At 36.3% G+C, this 21020-nt stretch overlaps 1 protein-coding gene across 1 annotated transcript in view; it reads left to right on the top strand.

Annotated features, from left to right (window-relative positions):
• The window catches only part of Fur2 (furin-like protease 2), a 57444-nt gene that overhangs the window by 31385 nt on the left and 5039 nt on the right, over positions 1 to 21020 (top strand). The window contains exons 3-9 of the mRNA XM_011313803.1: positions 2315 to 2609; positions 4495 to 4667; positions 6009 to 6674; positions 9859 to 10075; positions 10972 to 11404; positions 12445 to 12632; positions 15056 to 15773. Of these exons, the coding sequence (XP_011312105.1) occupies positions 2315 to 2609; positions 4495 to 4667; positions 6009 to 6674; positions 9859 to 10075; positions 10972 to 11404; positions 12445 to 12632; positions 15056 to 15773 (2690 nt within the window). The remainder of the gene's footprint in view (positions 1 to 2314; positions 2610 to 4494; positions 4668 to 6008; positions 6675 to 9858; positions 10076 to 10971; positions 11405 to 12444; positions 12633 to 15055; positions 15774 to 21020) is intronic.

The following is a 21020-nucleotide window of genomic DNA, read 5'->3' as shown; positions in this document are numbered from 1 at the left end:
TTTTTAGCAATAGTTTTGGGGTGGTTCGACGATCCCTCTCTTATTAATTAATTACGTCTAGTATCTCTTGGCTCCGTATTTTTTGGCGTCAACTCCCTGACATGCCTATTCAAATGAAAAGCTCTCATTTTTTGCAAACGAAATTAGAATATAAATTCAAACAAAAAAACATAAAGATTATTCTAACTTAAACCACGTTACTTTCTTCGTGACTACTCCCTTTAAAGTTTTTCAAAACTGAGCAACAACAAAAAGTTAACAAAGAGATACGATCATTTTTTATCGATTTTCTTTGTCATGGTGGGCAAAGGAATTAAAGCCTCTGCAATTGTTGAAATTGAGGTGGATAACTTGATTGGAGTTAATGTCCGGGTGCTGATTTCTTTGTGGCACATCTTTGAGAAGTTCAACAGATGGTGAAGATCGTGGGGAATCAAATTTTACTCTTTTTGGAGGTTAAAATGTTTCTCCTGATTTTTACGTCGATGGCAGCGATGGATCTGTATTTCCAGAAACTGACGAGTGTGAGAAAATCGATTTGGTAATTGTAGAGGAAGGAGTCATCTTTTTCAGTACAGCATGGCTGATTTTGTAAGAATTTCGAATCATCTATGCTCGGCTTGCGTCATAGTAGCCTTCAGCGACTGTGTCTGATTTCCACCCTTCAGCTTTTTTTAATGTCAGGATATCCATCTCGGCTTCAGCTCCAATTGCTGCACCGGTACGTCTCCACGAGTGTCCGGTGTATTTTTTAGCGTCTTGGAGTCCTAAAGGTAGCGATTCGCTTGGGGAAGTCTGCTCGTGTGTGTTGACCTATCACTTCACGATCACATTTTCCATTCGAGTATCGAAGAAAAAAGTTTGGTTTTGACACATAGCCAGCTGGTCTCAAGGCCATATACTTTTTAACAGTCTCACAAAAGATCCCAGTGAGCGAAAAAGGTCGAGTGGAGCCATTTTTGGTTTTTACCAATTTGAAATTGAAACATGTGCCGTGATCCTCAATGTGTTCAGGAGTCAATTTATAAAGCTCCATCTGTCTACAAAATCCATGGATACCCAGGATGCATGCCAGTTACGAGAAATAAAATTAATTAGATTTTTCATGAATCATGTATTTGACATCAATTTTTTTAATCTCGTGAACAAGTATTTTTTGTTTAAATTTTCTTCTGAAATTATTACCTAAAAATTTTCATTTTTGACAAGATGTGCAAAAAATGAATTATTAAAATATTCAAATAATTAAAATTTTTTAGTTAATTACCTTCACTGCTAGCCAGTCTTTATCAGGTACTGTCTGTAGGAATCGTGCTAGTTCGTGCTCGCTGAATATTTTCGCCTTTTTCTTAATCTGATCAGACTGCTTCTGATATGCTGAGAGAAAATTAGACAGTAGGTGGTAATTCCTGATGTCAATTTTGTCCTACGCAAAGAGAGTAGATTTGAGCATGGAATGAATAGCCCACAATGACGTTGGTGCCATACCCAGCGTCACCTTCTCATTTGGATCTATTCCATTGGGTCTTTTTAACATATGAAAACATCTCAACACGACTTTTTTATTGTTCTGAAATTTTTCTTCGTCAGGAAAAACTTGAACTTATGATATGTTCGATCATAAATTGGCTTTAACAGTGGTGGTATGATAATTGATTCGGCTTTCCTAGCATACTCCAATACGTTTTCGGGACTATTTTGCTCGGTGACACCAGAGTCGTTCTGAGAATTTGCATTCACTGCCATGCTAGAAGTTAAGCTCTCGATGTCGGTCTTATCAAAGAAGTCGGCTGACTGTACCTCACTGTCATTACTCGACTCACTCTCTGGGACAATGAAGGTTTCTATTATTTCTTTTTTTGACAAATTTTTCTGACACTCATCCACACACCACAGAAAATATGGCTGCTGCTAGGAGAATAGGTTATAGGAGGCACTTCGGGCGCTGTAAATCGTACCGGACTATACATTTTCCCGAACGCAGAGCGCATGCCCGAGCGATAACAGTGCCTTAAGACTCATCTGACTTCCGCTTATCGCTTCTTGGATGAGTAAGTGAAATTTACCGTGCGTGGTCCCCTACTTACTATCCTTGAAGCACCGATTTAGAAATGCAATTTTAAATGCCATTTACTCTCTCCCAATAGAGGCCCAGTAAGCGTCACCTATCGGACCTCAGTGACGAAAAAATCGATTACTTAAATGTTTGACACTAGGTGTGCCCCTTAACTGATGAAACATGTATGCCACATTTTTCCTTGAAAAATAATTTGTTAGTTTGAAATGATTGAGAGATTAAAATGACTTTCAACAGAATGGAGGGGCCAAGGATGGTTTTGACATGAACATTGCTCCGGTCTGGCAGAAAGGGTATACAGGTAAAAACGTAGTGGTGTCCATTCTGGATGATGGTATCCAAACAAATCATCCTGACTTGGCTCTGAATTACGATCACGAGGCCAGTTATGACATCAATGGGGATGATGATGATCCAATGCCTCAGGACAATGGAGACAATAAACACGGAACTCGTTGTGCCGGTGAAGTTGCGGCTGTTGCCTTCAACCAGTATTGTGGAGTCGGTGTCGCTTACAATGCCAGTATCGGAGGTAAGTTGAGGACACCTTAAGGATGCCAATCATCTGTTCGATACCATAATCTTAGAGGATATCCCCGGAGAGGCGGGTGTGTTAGTGTCAGCTTCCGGGGATGTCATCTATGATGGAGTAGTTGAAAAATTGCTGAAGAAGTGAAAATGTTTCGGTATAAAAACTCGTTCACTGCGGATAAATAGGTTTTCGCCTAGATTGATGCCTTGCCAATTAACACTATCGAATGTCTCTCTCGCATCCCAGAATGATTATCGTTTATAACAAAATTAATATTTTGCCATCTCTTCCAAAAACTCATTATTAGGAGCATCTAGATATTGACCAATAGAATTCCCCAGAGAAATTCCTATTTCATTAAAGAAAAACTCAGTGTAACATTTTTAATGATTTTTCTTTTTTAAAACTGGGTATTTGGATAGTTTTTATTTTATTCAAAATGTTGTCCTTCTCTTACATAATTGAATACAAAATAGACAGAAAATATAAAATAATTATAATGAGAAGGACGAGAATGGAAAATCTTGACAAAAATTGTAATCATAAGTCACAGCCAAATACAAATGGCATCCCAAAATAACTCATAGTTGGATCCATAAAATATTCATTTTCAGACTTCCTTAGTAGCATTAAATAAATTATCGGCATTCCTAGATTACGGTTGTTTTGCATGTATTGGCGAAGATATAAGAATTGCTTGAAATTTTGACATAATGTTTTTGAAGCGATAACAGATGCTTGTATAAAATTATTATTATTATTAATTATGAAAGTTTTCAATTAACACGGCCTCTCATGGGGAAAATAAAAATTTCTGTAAATATAGTCGAAAATATAAAATTTTGTTGAAATTTGGAAAATTTACTACTGAAGCAGATATAAAACGATGGTACAAATTTCGTAACAATTGATTAAATTGTTTTTTTCATTAATTTGTTTGAGCAATATAATATTTATTCATAAAATCAAATACAATATAATAATTTTCTATGGCTATTACTTCAATTCATTAACGCATTTAAATATTAATTGAAATTCGATCGCGATAAATATAACGAATTATAGAAAGGCTCATAAACTTTTGTTCTGACTATACTCGAAATTCGACTATTCGGAATATGAATTAAAAAATTTTTTTTTTAATTCGAATTTTTAACAATATTTTCATTTAACAAATACTGCAAGAATATTAATCATTTCTAACGTTTTCAGTTTTTAAGCCGATATCACACGATCTCGGTCCGTGGAACACTTTTTTTTTTTTAATTTCGGCAAAAGGTTGATTTTTTCCATGTATTTAAATTCTTTTTCATCATGGGGAAACAATTCCTTCTATATTTTTTTCCAGTTTCAATATTTTCAACAGAGTTTCTTCTATTCTAAAAACATGATACTTGTTTTTTTGTAAGAAAATATGTGAATATATGTACTCTGAACTCCCACTTTTTCATATTTCAAATTTTCGGATCAACAGTACACTTCGTTCTTTCTGACGCAAAATTCGAAATATGACAATGGGGGAATTCAGAGGAACCATTAATGACAAATTTTCATTCAAAAAATTAAGTATCAATGCTCCAGAATAGAAGAAAGTATGATGAAAAAATGGAAACTGGAATAGAAAATAGGAAGAATTGGTTGGCTATCAGGAAATAAATCATGAAAAGGTGTGAAAAAAATGTGGAAAAATTGAAGAGATAGTTATTGAAGCCCCAAAAATGGAAGGAAGGAACATGAATTTTGAAAAAGATAGGGATTGCGATTAGGGTTGCCTCATTTGGTAGAACGTACCTAATATTTATGGAAAACGGTGGTGTTCAACCAATTACGTTTTACCACTCGACTGACACTATGATCTCTACCCATAAATAATTCAATTCCCCAGGAGTGAGGATGCTAGATGGTGTAGTGAACGATGCTGTTGAGGCTCGAGCACTCGGACTGAATTCCGACCACATCGATATTTACTCAGCCTCATGGGGCCCAGAAGACGACGGCAAAACAGTCGATGGTCCTGGAGCTCTTGCCAGGCGTGCATTCATCTATGGTGTTACCAGTGTAAGTTAACCACTACTCCATTTAATTCATTACCTATCACTCAAATCCGTTATATATATATATATATCACTCCATTGTGCCCTCCTCTATTCACTGTTCTAATTCACTACGAGTTAATTAAATTAAACTCCAACCACAAACCGCCCACAATGATACTTTTCTGCGTCCCCGAACCGTTTTTTATCACGGTAAAAAATAAAATAGAGAACAATCGAAAAGTTTCTCCAGGGCTCCTATACAAAAGTTTCCTTTATACTTGAGAGCGAATATACTTTTTTCTTTCTATTTGTTTCTCACAAAGAAGGTAGAAAAAAATTATTGAGCAATTTTAATGTTCTAGACGTGATTCTGCTGAAATAAAATCATAATTGAGATCATAAGGTGTGACATTAGTTTTTGATTGGTTATATCAATCTCAGAATAAACCAGATTAATTAAATTATGATTTTGAAGCTCGAAGAAAATCTAAAGAGGAAAACATTTTCTCTCTTTGGCATTCCAATTCAGCACAAATGTCACTATTTTTTTATTTCTCGTGGTATTTTAGAATAATTCATAATTAACATAACTATGAGATATATTATTAAATTTATCTGAAACTATTGAAACAGATTTTATTACCTTATATTATAGCAGATCAGTCAATATAACCAGACCTTGGGAACTTTGTGGACTCAGCTTACTCCATCAAATTCTATTTTTAAAACGATGAACAAATAACGCCGTTTGATTCGTCATAAAATTCAGAATAGTTGAAAAAAAATCGAATTTTATAACAATTGACTATCCACTTTCAACACATTGAATTCGATTTGCAGAGAAAAATGATGAAATATCAAATTTCACTGAAAATTCCACATTTCAAGAGGCAAGGGAAAATTTCATTATTTTTTTTAGATTTTCAATCCCATCTGAATAGTCGCTGTTGAATTACATTGAAGTTCGCGGGAAATTTTTCATGTCTTTTTTCGTTGAAATCGCTGTTCCTTGACTTTTTACGGTTTTTTCATCAGTCGTTTAATGGTTTACCCCGACGAATACGAAATCTAGTGAATGTTTCCAATTGCAGTTGAATTGAAATTCAGATAATTGAATGTCGAGATAACATTGTTGCTGGAATTGCAATAAATTTGTAGTACGAAAGTATATAGAGTATATGCAATGGGATCTCTCGGGGATCCCCACAATTCCCAAGTCCTAACGTAGAAACTGAACAAATATTTAATAAAATTCCGCTCCCATATCAGAAAATTGACAAGTGAGACATCCCTTAAAAGAAGGAAAAACGAAAAAAAAAGGTGAATAGCATTCTGGATCTGACACATTGATATTCACAAACAGGGTAGAAAAGGTAAAGGATCGATCTTCGTGTGGGCCTCAGGCAACGGCGGTCGTCATACAGACTCATGCAACTGTGACGGCTACACAAACAGTATTTTCACCCTGTCGATATCCTCAGCAACCCAAGGTGGTTATAAGCCCTGGTATTTGGAAGAGTGCAGCTCAACCCTCGCAACAACGTATTCGTCAGGCACACCGGGCAATGATAAGAGCGTTGCTACCGTTGATATGGATGGAAAATTACGACCAGATCACATATGCACCGTTGAACATACGGGAACATCGGCATCAGCACCCCTTGCCGCTGGAATAGCTGCCCTTGCGCTCGAGGCTAATCCTAGTCTGACCTGGAGAGATATGCAGTACCTTGTGGTGCTGACGTCCAGATCTGGACCACTTGAGAAGGAACCAGGATGGATTTTAAATGGTGTTAAGAGGAAAGTTTCCCATAAATTTGGATATGGGCTCATGGATGCAGCCGCTGTCGTCAATTTTGCTGAGCAGTGGACCAATGTACCACCTCAGCATATTTGTAAGTCACAGGAAATCAATGAGGAGAGATCCATTGATCCCACTTTTGGCTATACACTCAATGTTAATATGGACGTCAGTGGATGCGCCGGTACTCTCAATGAAGTTCGATTCTTGGAGCATGTGCAGTGCAAGGTTAGTTGACATTTTTTTATTTATCATTTCATAGTTGAGCTGGTGTGGCTTTGACGACTTGTCGAAAATCATCGGGCTGTCTGATTAACTTCGAGGTCTAATCGTTGAGATAGAACACATTTTTTCCACACTGGCACCTGATAAACATCGGTTTCTGTGAACGCTACGCGTCCAGAAAATCACGTTTCCCAGGCCCTGCGTCTGGAAAATTTTTGTTAAAGCCACACCGCCAAGAGCCCATCACCCTTCCCCACACACCTGCCAATCTCGTCAATTTTGCATGTGGGGAGGGGTGATCTGGTTTCCACGGCTAGGCCTCAAAATAACTTGAGGCGGTTTTAACATTAAAATGTTGGGGTGCTGTTGTTTTGTGAATATATGTAGAATTGCTGGGTTCAGGGGAATACCACATTTTCTGGTGAAGATTCAATTCCATGCTGATAAGATTTTCCCAATTTTTCAACGAATTCATCATTTTTACACAAATCAATAGAAATTAAATAATAAAACCTACAATGAAAATTGAAATTCGTTTTGATCAGTTCAATATTGTGGATTTTTTTTATTAATTGGAAAATGTTGAAATGTGATATTTGTGTATTCTAAATATTATGGCCTTTAATTTGAAAACTTGTATATCATATTGCTCCAATATTCCACTGGTAGAAAAATTGATGATTTGTGTAATAAAACAGATGTATCACTGTCTGCTTGTTATTTGTGAAACATGAAATGATCGAATCAAAAAAATAGTCGAGTGTACCTGAAATTTTACAAACGGTAGTACACAGAAAAATAATAACAAGTTATTTTTTTAAATGTAAAATATAAACCAATATAAATACCAATTTGGTTGATTGGAAATACCAATGGAAATGGAAAACAAAAGATAAGTTGACTTAGCTCTTCAGAGAGCACGCAGAAAACACTATACTTAAAATACGAGGTTTAGGACGTAATTTACGGGATTTCTCATCGCGTACATTACGAGTTTGCAAACGTAAATTACGGGCTGAAACCACGTAAATGACGCCTACAAATGCCGTAAATTACGTTTTTTATGTGGTAAATTAGGAGGTCGACTCCGTAATTTACGCTCCCTTATCCATCATTTACGACATCTCAATAACCTAAAATCTGTAATTAGGATTGTAAATGCAAGGACACATATAAGAAAATTTTTTCTGGACAACATCAGGTCTTCAAATTAGAGGATATTTGGGTCATCTGAAAACCCTATTAGACCTAGAAGAGTAAAAACATCCATGTAAATTTTTTTAGTTTCATAATTCTTCTACGTTTTCTTGATGTTAAAGTACCTTATCAGTCATCGCCAGCAATCCCTTCCAATGCATAAAAATTGAGAAGCTGCACGAATTAAGATTTTATATTATTCAATGTTGAACGAGTCATAAATCTTTGCGTTTTGACTCAATAAAAACATGGAAAAATGTGAAAATTTATACGGAACCTTTTTTAGTTTTATTGAGGAATCATCGCAATGAAGAGAGAATTGAAAATTTATAATTTACCATCGTCAATAGAGTCGGATAAAGCGCCATGAAAAGGGTAATGATCTCGTAAATCTTTCTATACACTGGACATAAACAACAGACTAAAAAAAGGTGCTTTCAAAATATTTTAATTATTAAATATTAATCTTTACGATTTTTTTTTTGATTTTCTACTTAATCGCAGCTTTTCAAATACCAGAAAATCTCTCAATTTTTTTCCACCCATATTTTTTGTACATTTTATTAATATCCATTATTTTAATGACAATACGAAAGATGAAAGAGAACTATCTTCATATCCCGTCAAAATACTATCAAATGGAAATAAATTTATGAAAGCTTTTGCAAAACACGTTCATCTTTATATCGTGATAGGAAATTTGTTTTTTAAGTCAAGATGCTCCACAATATCGATACAAATCTAAACATTTATCCTGTATAACAGAAGACAGATAGATGGATTTTATCTGTCTCGTAAACCGTAAACTATGGTCCAACCCAAGCAACCCCTTTCTTCCCTCATTTCAGAAACATTTTATGTAGTGGCTGGTATGTGTATTCGTACACACCAGATTCAACACTGTTTAACCATTTTTATGGGCACTTCCTTTATGCAACAGTTTTAACTTCCAAAACTAAGTTATTCACAGATTTATGATGACTCTGTGATGAAAAAATTCCTGTGAAGAAATTAAAAAGAAAACATTGATAAAAAAATGCATTTAATGGTTTTAGGCGTTATAAAATACTTCATTTGTGATATTCTATACGGAATTACGGTTATTCGATACATTCGGTGAATATTCATGATAAAGCAAGAATAAAGGATGGGAGGGAGCGTGAAAATGTAAAGAATTGATATGAGTGAAATGAAACTTCAAAAATGAAATTGGAATGGAATTCAAAACAAAATGATTCTTGTATTCACACAATTAATACTTGAAGCCGTTTTCAGACAAATCCAAGGCCATCATTTTTTTTCAACTAATTACCAACATTAACAAGCACTCCACGTACGAGTGTAAGATTGTATATATTTTTTTAATTCCAAATGAAGAACGATTAATTTATTCGAATTATTTGAGAAATCCCTGTCGAAAATTGATGAATATATGCAAAAACCAGATAATTCAAATAACATCATAACGTAAGACCTTATTTTTCATTACTTAAATTTTAATAGTTCAGCTCTGCGTCAATTGGACATAATGATTTGCGGATCATTTTTAAGCTCTTTTGATGCTTTCCATATTGATACAACATAGATCTCCGTTGCATTCCAATAAACGCAGGAGAACTCGCCATTTTTATCCTAATCGAAGATAACTCAAAAAACTGCAAAAGATATTCACAAGATAGTGGAACTATATGAAATCTAGCGAGTTCTTAAAAATGGTTCAAGATACGTTCCGATGCTTCAAAGAGAAATGCATATCACTCTTATGATTACTCTTTCTTGATATTGCGGATATTTTAGAAACCAGCTTTTATGATAAAAAATATGATAATTCCATTTGGAATTAGTAAAATTGTATAAGAAAAAGGCCGTATGATATTTTTTTAGCTGCAAAAATAATAGAGTATTATTCGATTACACTTACCCTGACTAGGAACATTTTACGACTCTCATTAGGGCTATAATCCACACGAATTCTGTAATTCTCTTGAAGGTGTCACTGCGATTCTTTCCACGTGGTAATCTTCGCTTGCTGCTGACATCACCGATGGGAACTACCTCGACATTGCTCTTTGAACGACCCAGGGATATTGTTGGCTCCAACTTTGACGATTGGCCGTTCTTGAGCGTACACTTTTGGGGAGAAAAGGCTGATGGCAGATGGACCCTCCAGGTCATCAATGCTGGGAATAGGAGGGTCAATTCACCTGGTAAAGACCAATAACTTTTTACTGACTTTTTTAACAATTAAGAACAATAAGAGAAAAATACACTTGGTTTCATTCCTTTTTCTTAAGGAGATCAAATCTTTAGAGGCTTTATGAAATTATCCTGATAATGACACTAACTTTGTTTTTAGATCATTTCGAAAGTTTTAAAATGTATCTTATGTAATAATAATGCTCGATGGGTTTTGACAGTTCTACGCAGATCAATTTACCACATAATTATGATAACATTTACTGAATTATCTCGCTAATGAGAGCTAATGGAGAAAATATCTCTCGAATATTCTCTATCTGAAATATGTGCCGAACAATACAGAAGTTATAAAAATTGAGTTCTAACTTTTCATCCAGCATTACGATTAATTACCTAATTATAAAAAAGATATCACAGAGAAAGTATGAAGATTTTGATAAGCAGCTATTATACATCCTCCAATGTTTTGTTCCTGAAGACTGAACCGAATGTCATTTTTGAGCCCTTGCCCTGATGAAATGAATAAAATTATTAATTTTTTATGCTTGTGTAGTGTAAAGCTTTTCCTTCCCTTCGTTTCTGGCGGCATATAGTGTTTAAAATTCATCCGAACTCGGTTATATTCAATTGAACGTGTGGTAAGATACTACAATCCTCACCAGCACTTAGCATTATGAAGCACACAAATATCATAATATGATCGGACCTCCCCTTCGAGTTACGTTTCAGCTAATTTAATTCAATTTCAATTTAATTCTTCAATCTGTTACTTTTTATTTTGGTATTAATTAGTAATCTATATACTCATTTCTGATTCATTCTTGTGAAACCACTTGCAATATTAAGAACAAATGTTCATTAATTTTAATGTTTCTCATTGTTTTGCATTTTTTATTTTTCAAAGGAATCCTGAAGAAGTGGCAGTTGATATTCTACGGGACAGCAACAAATCCAATAAAGATTCGAACGCGCCAATTTAATCCGGTACAGCAACAGACGAATTATCCTTTCTTCCCAATAGATCACTCATTGGTTCTGGATCATCTTATTGGCTCCGACTACTATCGGTCATCTGGGTTTCAGAATTATCAGGGGTCGTATGCTGGTGCAGCATCCAACGTACAGGCGTCGGTGGCATCCTTGGATGGCTCGTCGGCGCCAATTCTTACCAATCGATTGCCAGAGGATATTGCAGATGACATCTCCAGAAATCTTCAGGGCTCATTGGATCCGTCACGAAGGATTGTACATGATTGTGATCCACAGTGCGATCATCAGGGTTGCTACGACAAGGGACCAACCGAATGCGTCGCCTGTAAGACGTACAGACTTGACAAGTGGGTATTTTTGTCCTTCTTTTTATTCATTCAGGAGGTGGCAACTTATTCCAAACCAACCACATACTCTTTCCAATAACTTTTCTAATAATAATCATAATAGTAATAATAGTAATAATAATAACAATAGTAATAACAATATTAATTCTTATGGATTAGTAGTGTGGTAGTGTTTATTTCACGAATTATTTTTTTGTAGGTGTTACTTTTGTTTATCGTAGAATGGCTCGGGACCTATTGAGTAACAATACATCTATACTATCTATCGAACGTAATCTTCGTAATCATGATTTTTGCAACACAATTTGAGCAGAAAATTCAGAAATATTTTAAAAGGGAGAATGTTTTAAGATTACATTTTCAGTAATGAAGAGGATATTTTATTTTCCATTAAATAGAGTAGTTTCAGAAATAATTGAAGAGAAATCTAGTGTCAAGTGATAGCCTAGAATAAGTGCACTTCTATTCGGCGACGAATGTTCATTACATATCTTGAAACCATAAAGGAGGAAAGCCATTATTTCATAAACAATTTTTTTGTCGTTTTCACCTTTTCTATACAAAATTAATATGCAACAATCACAAACTTTATTGAATTTTGATATATTAGCTAAACACCGATGTAAAAAAAGCACTTACCGTAGCTTATGACTTGGCAATTGAAATGTTAACAATTCGTTTGGATTGTTAGGAAATGTCTCTTTGAAATGACAAATATCGGTGTAGATATTTGAGGAATTCCTTTGAAACCAGGCGCTTTACTAAAAAAAGGATAGGTCAGCTGTAAAAGCATTTAAAAATGTCCAAAAATAGAATCACAATATTTTGCAAATGCTTCTAAAATTTGTTTCATCTCACGCTTCAACAAAGTATGGGCTTTCATGAATAATTCTGAAAATCCTCTTGAACTCCGTTAGCGTCAGCCTGCAACCCTTAGGTTCCCTTGTATGAAATTGGATTTCCGAACTGCATGTGAATCTCTCTCGCGCCCACTATAAAATTCTGCAAAATAATCTAAAATGGTTTTTAAAACTTTATAGTACATGTGTAAGTCGATGTCCGCCGAGAAGTTTCCCAAACCAGGGTGGCGTTTGTTGGCCTTGTCACGAATCCTGCGAGACTTGCGCCGGGGCTGGTCAAGATTCTTGTCTTTCCTGTGCACCAGCACACCTTCGTGTCACCGATCTTGCCGTCTGTCTACAGCAATGCCCCGAGGGCTATTACGAAAGTGAGTTAAATCATTTTTCATAGTGTGAAGAACAAATTACTCGATCAAAAGTCTGATCTTATCGTTTTGTGTTGTAAGAAAAGTAGAACAGAACGCGACAAAGTGAATCACCCGTCAATTTCATTGCAACAAATTACCATCATATATTTGGTATTTTATTGATTGACAAATTGTAATAATTTTTATTTATTTTTGTAAGAGAAAACACGTTATTTTTAGAGCATCTGACGATCACTTCCTGACAATCTATAAGTGAATGATTCATCTCCGGGACGCCCCTTTTTTTCAGTTTTGGCATAATTCCTCTCTCTTTTTCGTATTGAGGTGAAATTGTATACTCATTTGAAAGCTCATCAAATACGCTTTACAAATTACGGGAATTATGTGATTCCCACCATTTTTCATGGATTCATAGCACTTTTAATTTAAAGATGTAATTTTCATATTTTACCTAAATTCATCAAATGAATAGGAATATTTATATCGTCCAATTCTAAAAGATAGCAGCACATTTTCATCGATATATCGAAAGCTCCCATCAATTTTCCTTGTTTCTCATTGGTTATTCTCAGTATCGATATCACCACGGTTGATTTAAGTAACAACGGCGTATGAGTTTGAATCGGTTCTCTCTGTTCATTCATTCCAATTTCTTTTATTGACTAGGATAAACATGTTAAATTGTAGTTTTGCTTTTTTTTTAATTGAATTTGTTCTCAACTGAAGATGGGTATTCTTTCAATTAGACATAAACGAGAGGGGACTTCACATTTGCTTAGAAATTTCACTCCTTAATTCATAAAATCATTTTTATTTATAGAAAAACATCACCTCTATACATCCATGATTAATCAAAAATATAAACGGCACTAGAAATGCAATTTTCTTTCGCTCGCATTCATCCGGCCCGTTCCAACGACCAAAGTGCATGTAAAGTTTTATGTCTTATGGTTAAGTCCAGTTCTAAAAATGATGAATGAGATGAATAATCGATTAACAGAAATTATTACGACGAAGAGGTTACAAACATTTTATATATCATAGATATGACTTCCATAAAACTGATATTAAATGTTCACAACCGCGCGTGCAACGCTAGTTCGATCTTACCATTTTTTGTTCTTTGAAGTGGCATCAGTGATATCCTACTTAGTGGGACACTTGTAGAGTTATCGAAGTTACCATTTTGTCATCATTACATAAATATTGCTAATTATTGTAGCATTCAATGTCAGTCATGGGTATGTATTGAAATCCATTCCGAAAGTCCCAATGAGCTCTCTACAATGCCATTCGAATTTCCAAATTCCATTGAATTGATCAAGAAGTGTCGATGATAAGTATGAAATATCGTTGTCAATGTGTACACTTAATATATGATACTCTTGTCTTTAGTTTATACATATACTATATAAAATATAGTAACAAACTTTGGTTTCTTGATCTGTTCACGTCAGAATATTGTGCATTTAGATTTATTCTAGTTACTTTCATCACAGTTTCGAAGTATTTTATCTATTTTACCCAACCGTATGTTTCTTTATGCATGGAGAGAAATTTTCAGCGGCAATACCACTGTTTGGCGCAAATTCGAGTTTGAATAATAATCATCAAAGTCTCATACGACTCCCCAGGAAGGGGTATTGCAACCTAATCCCAAAGACAATGGACCCACGTGAGGGACCATCATATACTATTCAATGAAAAATTCGTATTTTGTCTTTCCATTAGCGATAGGAAAGTTAGTACTTTCCTCCCGAACGTGAAAAGAACTCATACTCGGAGATAAATATTATATATATAACAGAACCCAGAACCCAGAATCGATCAAGTAATCGTTTTTTCATAATTATCATTTTGAAGTTGGCACAATAATATGATTATCTACTGACTTTTCTTTCTATTTTAATATCGAACTCGCAAAATATCTCTGTCTCGCAAGACTGTTTCACTTGTCCACCATTGGCTTACAATCGTCTGTGACGGCTAATTTGAATGAAGAAGGCAGTTCATTATTATATTTTTACTCATGATCCCTATAATTACAGCGTACTGTATCGCGCGTTCTGTCTTGTTTCAAAGAAAATTCTCGGCCTATTATAACTAAAAAATAAAAATTTGATGTACATTCAACAATTCTTATTAACACTTTTAAAAATAACGGAACGACTTATCAGCACGGCGGTGAATCATCAGGCTGAGAGATCGTTTTCACTTGATCGTCCGTACAATTCCTATTCCAACTCACACTTTTTATTTAGCTTCATTTCTTTCGCGAATTGAACTTTGCAATTTCATGTTTACGTTCTTTGTCAGATCATTCTTATTGTATTATTCTCTCAGTGTGAGGAAGTGAAGTATCAACTTTTCATACAGGTTTGTGAAAAAACTGGAAATCAAATAAGACTTATGATTAATTTCAGATACTGAGAATAGCACATGCGTGCCCTGCGAGGCAAACTGTGCGAGCTGCCAAGATCGCTCTGATCATTGCACATCCTGTGAGCATCACTTAGTGATGCACGACAACAAGTGTTACGCAGCCTGTCCCCTCTATACCTACGAAACTCAGGACTACAACTGTGCCCCATGCCACTCGACCTGCGAAACGTGCAACGGCACTTCAGAGAGTCAATGTATCAGTTGCAAGCCCTCGCACTACTCTCTCAATGGCACATGTCACTCCTCATGTCCAGCTGGTTACTACCCGGACAAAAAGCGCCGAGAATGTGTACCCTGTCCCCCTGGATGCTCGACCTGCGTCACCGCGGCCTGTACCAGCTGCATCAATGGCTGGAGCCTCAACAAAAAGAACCTATGCGCACCAGTTTCTAGATCAAAATGCGATATCTCCGAGTACTTCGAGGATAATCACTGCAAACCCTGTCATTCGACGTGCGAGACCTGCGCAGGCCCAACTGATAACTTCTGCATTTCCTGCCAGTCACCGTTGCTTCTCCAAAACCGAAGATGTGTCGCCCAGTGTGACGATGGATTCTATTCGGTCGCACAGCCAACAAGATCCATTTGTTCACCTTGTCTTCATACCTGCAAGACTTGCGTTTCTAGATTGAACTGCACAGCTTGTCAGGACGGGCTTCAGCTGCAGAGTGGCGAGTGCAGGTCATCTTGTGCTCAAGGGTAAGCAATTCAATGATTATCTACTGATGAAGTTGGTTAGCTAAGTAAATAATAAATGGTTTAATATTTTATTTTTCACTAGGAATGGAATGGAACTATGACTATCGGTCGATTTGCCTTTTTTCTAAATTTCTTTTTATTCTCTTTTTCTATCAATTTCATCGATAGTAAGCCTCCCAATGTATGCAGTATTTAATTCAACAAGTCGTTATCGAGATATTGTAAAAATAACATGTACATAACAAGTCGAATATCTCCTAAACGATCTGTCTGGTGGAGTCGCGATTCAATTCAAAATCAAAAATTGATATATTAATTCGAAATATATCTCAAAGTTCTCGTATGATGACACTAACTGTTATCATAATCGAGACTCATAATCGGATATTTACTTTGCGTTTTTAAATGAATGATTTTCTAGTTCGATTTCGAAATTCATGAAATCTGATTTTTCATAAATACAATTATGGACGTTAAAGCCGAATAGTGTTACTGACACGAAGAATAACACGTTTGCCGATTTCCCGACGGAACATAAAGTGGACTTTTTTGGCAGATACATACCAAAAAAACATATTGCATTGTTTTACATTGTGTGAGGAACCTCACAAAATCAATATTTTCTTGATTACTAATAAATAGAAAAGGAAAAGAAATTATTAATTGGCGAACGCGTTGAACTTATGCTCTAATCCTTAATAATTTGTGCCCTGGACACTGAGCAACGAGCAACGCAAGATTAACATAGGGGAAAATAATTTTCTAAACGTTTAAGTTCGTTACAATTGTGAAGCAGCACTTTTTTGTCCGATCTATAACTGTCGAAGGCATCACCGAAAAATGCACGTAGGCGTTACACATCCGATTTTCCGGTAAGCCTGCAAGAATCGTTCGCCGGCACCCCAAAAGAAATATAATTGGCAGAAGCTAATCAATTACAGCAAAGCATTAATGAGCCATGAGTTGTAACAAAATCCAAGTGTAAAGCTTCCGAAACATGAAAAGGGCACGCAGGTCATATTAAGAAAAATTTATTAGGATTTATTACGGGTAAAAGAACAATAAAGAAAACCGAATAAATAATGATTTGATGAAATTTCGGGGTAATTGAAAACTTAATTTTCTTCATAATTCAATCATCATTCGTTACTATTACTAATGCAATGGGGAAGTGAGATCAAGCAAACTTGATACTTTCCTTAATTATCAATTTGTCTAAAAAAAACAAGGGCAATATCAAAGGGACGTGTCGTACGCATGCACTATATTGAGAACCACTTTAATGTCTGTGATCATATATTCGGTATCCTTCAGACAAAGACATTAACCTGCTGAAGTAATCCTAACAATCGCCGGGATATTGGTTAATCAATGATCTTTTTTTTTTTATTCTAACTGTTTAATTTGTATTTTTTCCCTTATTTTTGATGATTTTCATATATTTTTTCACATGAAAAGTTTTCTTATTGACGTTTGTCACGTGGATAGCGTTGAAATAAAATGGTTTTTCAACAGTCATTTCCAAGAAAAATAATCATCAGGCCGTCATGAGACTTGTATCATGTGAAAGCTCATTTTTCAAGCTTTGAAATAGGATATAATATTTGATCAGCTTCATTTTGAATTACAAAAATGCGACACATTGTAATCAATTTAAATCGTTCATAGTCCTGTAACGCACGCCACTGCTAGAATCGCCACTGCTCGAATAAACTAAAAATTTAATTTTTATCCAAAAAGTATCTACTCACTCCAAATTTTGCCTGGGTGCCAGTCAATGAAAATATTTTTTGAGAGGCACTGACTCCTCCCAACTTAATTGAAAATCTGCAAACCCAAAAACTCAAATGGCTAGCAGCTCATTTACAAGAGTAGACTCAACTTATTACAAGGTGGAGGTGAAACGATACCTGGGATATCTCTGGCATTCTCTTCTATCTCAACAAAGAAGACATAGGTTTTTAATCCAAAATAATTAATATTATAATTCACACAGAATAGAAAATTGACCAAAAAAAGTAGAAAATAGTAACTTCGGATTTCGTTCCCGTCACGACAAAACGAAATCAACACTACAAACGAAACTTAAGTTCGATTTTCGATTTTTCTGATAATCAGTAATAAAAATTATTGCATACGTGATCACAAATAAGATATCCACAACTAAAAATAATGACAATACTAATTGGAAACTTAAACCGAAACTTCACTATAAATCCCAGAAGGAATCTTTAGACTTCCTCAACTCTAAAGAGACGCCATTATGTGGCCGACAATGGGCTCCTCAAAAAATTCTATATTTCCTCAATAAACTCTATATTTCCTCAAAATTCTATATTACTCGGTTCGGCCCACCTGTTCAGTCGGTCCAACACGTCTTCCTCCGAGTAGGACATCAACCGGGGTGCCAAAAATATTCAAACCATACTCAAAATGCGACTCTACGGCGGCCAGGAGGCAACTCTGCTTAAGCTTGACCCGGTATGCTTCACAATGCTTGAGCCCCAAAGAAACGGGAGAAATTTTCCGGAATTTCGATCTATTTGCTTTTTTTCTCGTAATTCTCATAATTCTCGGGATTCATAATATGGATAATTTCCGACATTAATTACGTGGCTCTAAATTTCTCATTCATTTTGCCTATAAATCCGTAGAGATGAATGTCTCGAGCTAGATCGGAGCAGCAGCAACGAGGCCATGACGTAGGAAATCCGTGAAAATTCTGACGATCTCGGGGAAATCTCCAGATCGAATATTCTTCTTTAAAATTTCCTTTGTCATCGACTGCTGGAGTAGTGAAGAGTTTTCCTCTCCAGGTCGTTCCTCGGGCCAGGGTGATCTGAGCCAAATACCTCTAGCAACTGGAGACATTGAATCCCTGGGTTGGAGACATCTTTTGCGTTCGTCCAATTAGCAGGGGCTCAAAGAGGGGCGCTGTCTCTGGATTATCCCTATGATTCTCATCATTAGGGTCATCATGGCTCCTCCAGATCTCCCGAAAATATTTTGGCCTTTCGTCATCCCAATCGATCTCCATGTCTTGGATTTTATCACGACGGAAGGCATTTTACAACGTTCAAAATTTTATTAGTGCTGGAAGGATAAGCGAATTTTCCTTTCTGACACTCGCGATTGAGAGGAGTCTCGCAGAGGCCTTACTCAAATTTTAATTTACTTCCTTTAAAAAAACAGACTTTTAACCAGAAAAAATTAAATGAGAAGCGGAAACACAAAACTAGGTTGACGACCGAGGTTGTCACAGTCCAATGCAGACTGGAAATAGGTGAATGAAAATAGTATCCTTAGAAAGCTCAGGAAATGATGTTTGAAATGATGCCGGAAATGTATCATTTTTTGTTTACACGGGTGCTAAAAATTTGGCCAAACCTAAAACCATCATGGTAGATATGATATATCGGCTTCATGTTTAGCGATGTTCATATATATACATTTTTTTCAAAATAAGGACTATCGATTTAAGATGAAAGATTGAATATTTTATGCTGAATCCTTGTTAATATTTTGATATGATCCAAATACATTTCATATCATGTTTAAAAGTACCCAGTTTTATAATTTCTTAAGCATTAAGCATAATAACGTAACATGTTTATATTCCGATGGCATTTTCTTTAATGTGTCAAAGGTCGCGTATAAAGTAAAACAGGTGCGTAAAAACTAACTTTGCAGTACAAGTGAAAAATAAAACTTTTTCTCTTCCGTATCAGAAAAGGCCAGAACGGAATAGTATTTTTCACGCCTAGGACGGAAAAGGGGAATCTGACGAATGCGACTTTATAGTCCGAGTCGGAGACGAGGATTATAACACGCATGAGTCAGAATCACTTTTTTCGCCGTGGCTATGATGCTATTTTATGTCATTGTGGCTGAAAACGCGTTTTTATCCGAGCGAAGCGATGTTAGAAACGCGTTTTACCGGCCCCAATGACATAAAATCATATTCTAACCTCGGAATGCAAAAAAAAATGATTCCTACTCGCGTACTATTTTCCCTCCTAATAGGCTAGAAATAGTAATTTATATTACAAGGGTTGACAAGTATTTCAGGGTATATTTGATCCCAATCCGTGCCTTCGGTAGGCTTTTAGGCTTTTAGTGGTTTTGACGTTCCTTCATGAGTTCAGGACGTGCAATGAGCCTTCCGGCCATTTTGCACTCTGCACATGGCAGCCGCCTAGTCCATATGCTGCCCCTGCGGGCAAACTCGTAGAGCCCTTCTATACTGTCCCTATCGGTATACCTTACCTTGATACAAGTGGTCGTGAAGACATCCTACCGGATCTCATCAACACCACTGCATCTAGTGCTCAGATGGTGCGGATCCTCCTCTGTTAGTCCGCATTTTGGGCAGGTAGGGTCGCTACCTTTGCCTATTTTAGCCAAATATGAGGCTAGGGGCAACTGATCAGTGATAAGCCCCATTAAAGAGCGAAGTTTTATTCTGTTTAGCCTCGCCAGCGTTTCAGCTAGCTTCTTCGTAGGTCCACGTAGAAGGGGCCTTGTGTGCATAGCGCCTTCCGCAGAGTGCCACCTTGCCACAATCCTCCTCTCCCCTCGATTCTGGATCATGTCCTCGATGAAGTCTATGTGTACACCTACCAGGTTCTCCTTTGCTGGTCCAACCTATAGACATCCTCTTTTGGCCAGCTCGTCGGCTTTCACATTTCCGAGGATTGCAGCGTGGCCTGGGATCCAAACCACTTCCAGCTGATTATAGGCAGCAATCCTTTCCATCAGCGCAGTGCAGTCGTTGACTAATCGAGAGCAACTCTCAAACCTGAGCTGTGCTCTTAATGCACGTCTGCTGTCTGAGCAGATGTATATCTTCTTGCCTTCGGTAGAAAAAATACTTTTCCGTCATACCTACACGGAAAGTTGGATTTTACTCCCGAAATAATGGGAAGAAAGTGGCTTATTCCATCCCTCAGATTTCTGTTGTTTTTGAGAATTTTCGGGATGACATAACCCACATTCCTCCCATCATTTACGAAGAAAAATTGAACTTTTCCGTTTAGTAAAGACGTAAAGAACAATGTGCACTAAGAACGAGAAACAGGCCATTGAAACCCGCGTGTTAGAATGTCCTGTCTTCCAATCATAGTGTCATAGTATGTCAACATACTATATGTCATGCGGCTCGCCCTAACCTAGTATCTCTATTGCCGTTTTTTTACTTACCTCCCGTGGACCTTTGGAATTATAGGTTTGAATATTCAAAATATTTTG

This window comes from Fopius arisanus, unplaced genomic scaffold (assembly GCF_000806365.1).
Source record: "Fopius arisanus strain USDA-PBARC FA_bdor unplaced genomic scaffold, ASM80636v1 scaffold00130, whole genome shotgun sequence".
Lineage (NCBI taxonomy): Eukaryota > Metazoa > Arthropoda > Insecta > Hymenoptera > Braconidae > Fopius > Fopius arisanus.
Note: the sequence above shows the minus strand (reverse complement) of the source record. Positions and strands in the feature narration are given on the sequence as shown.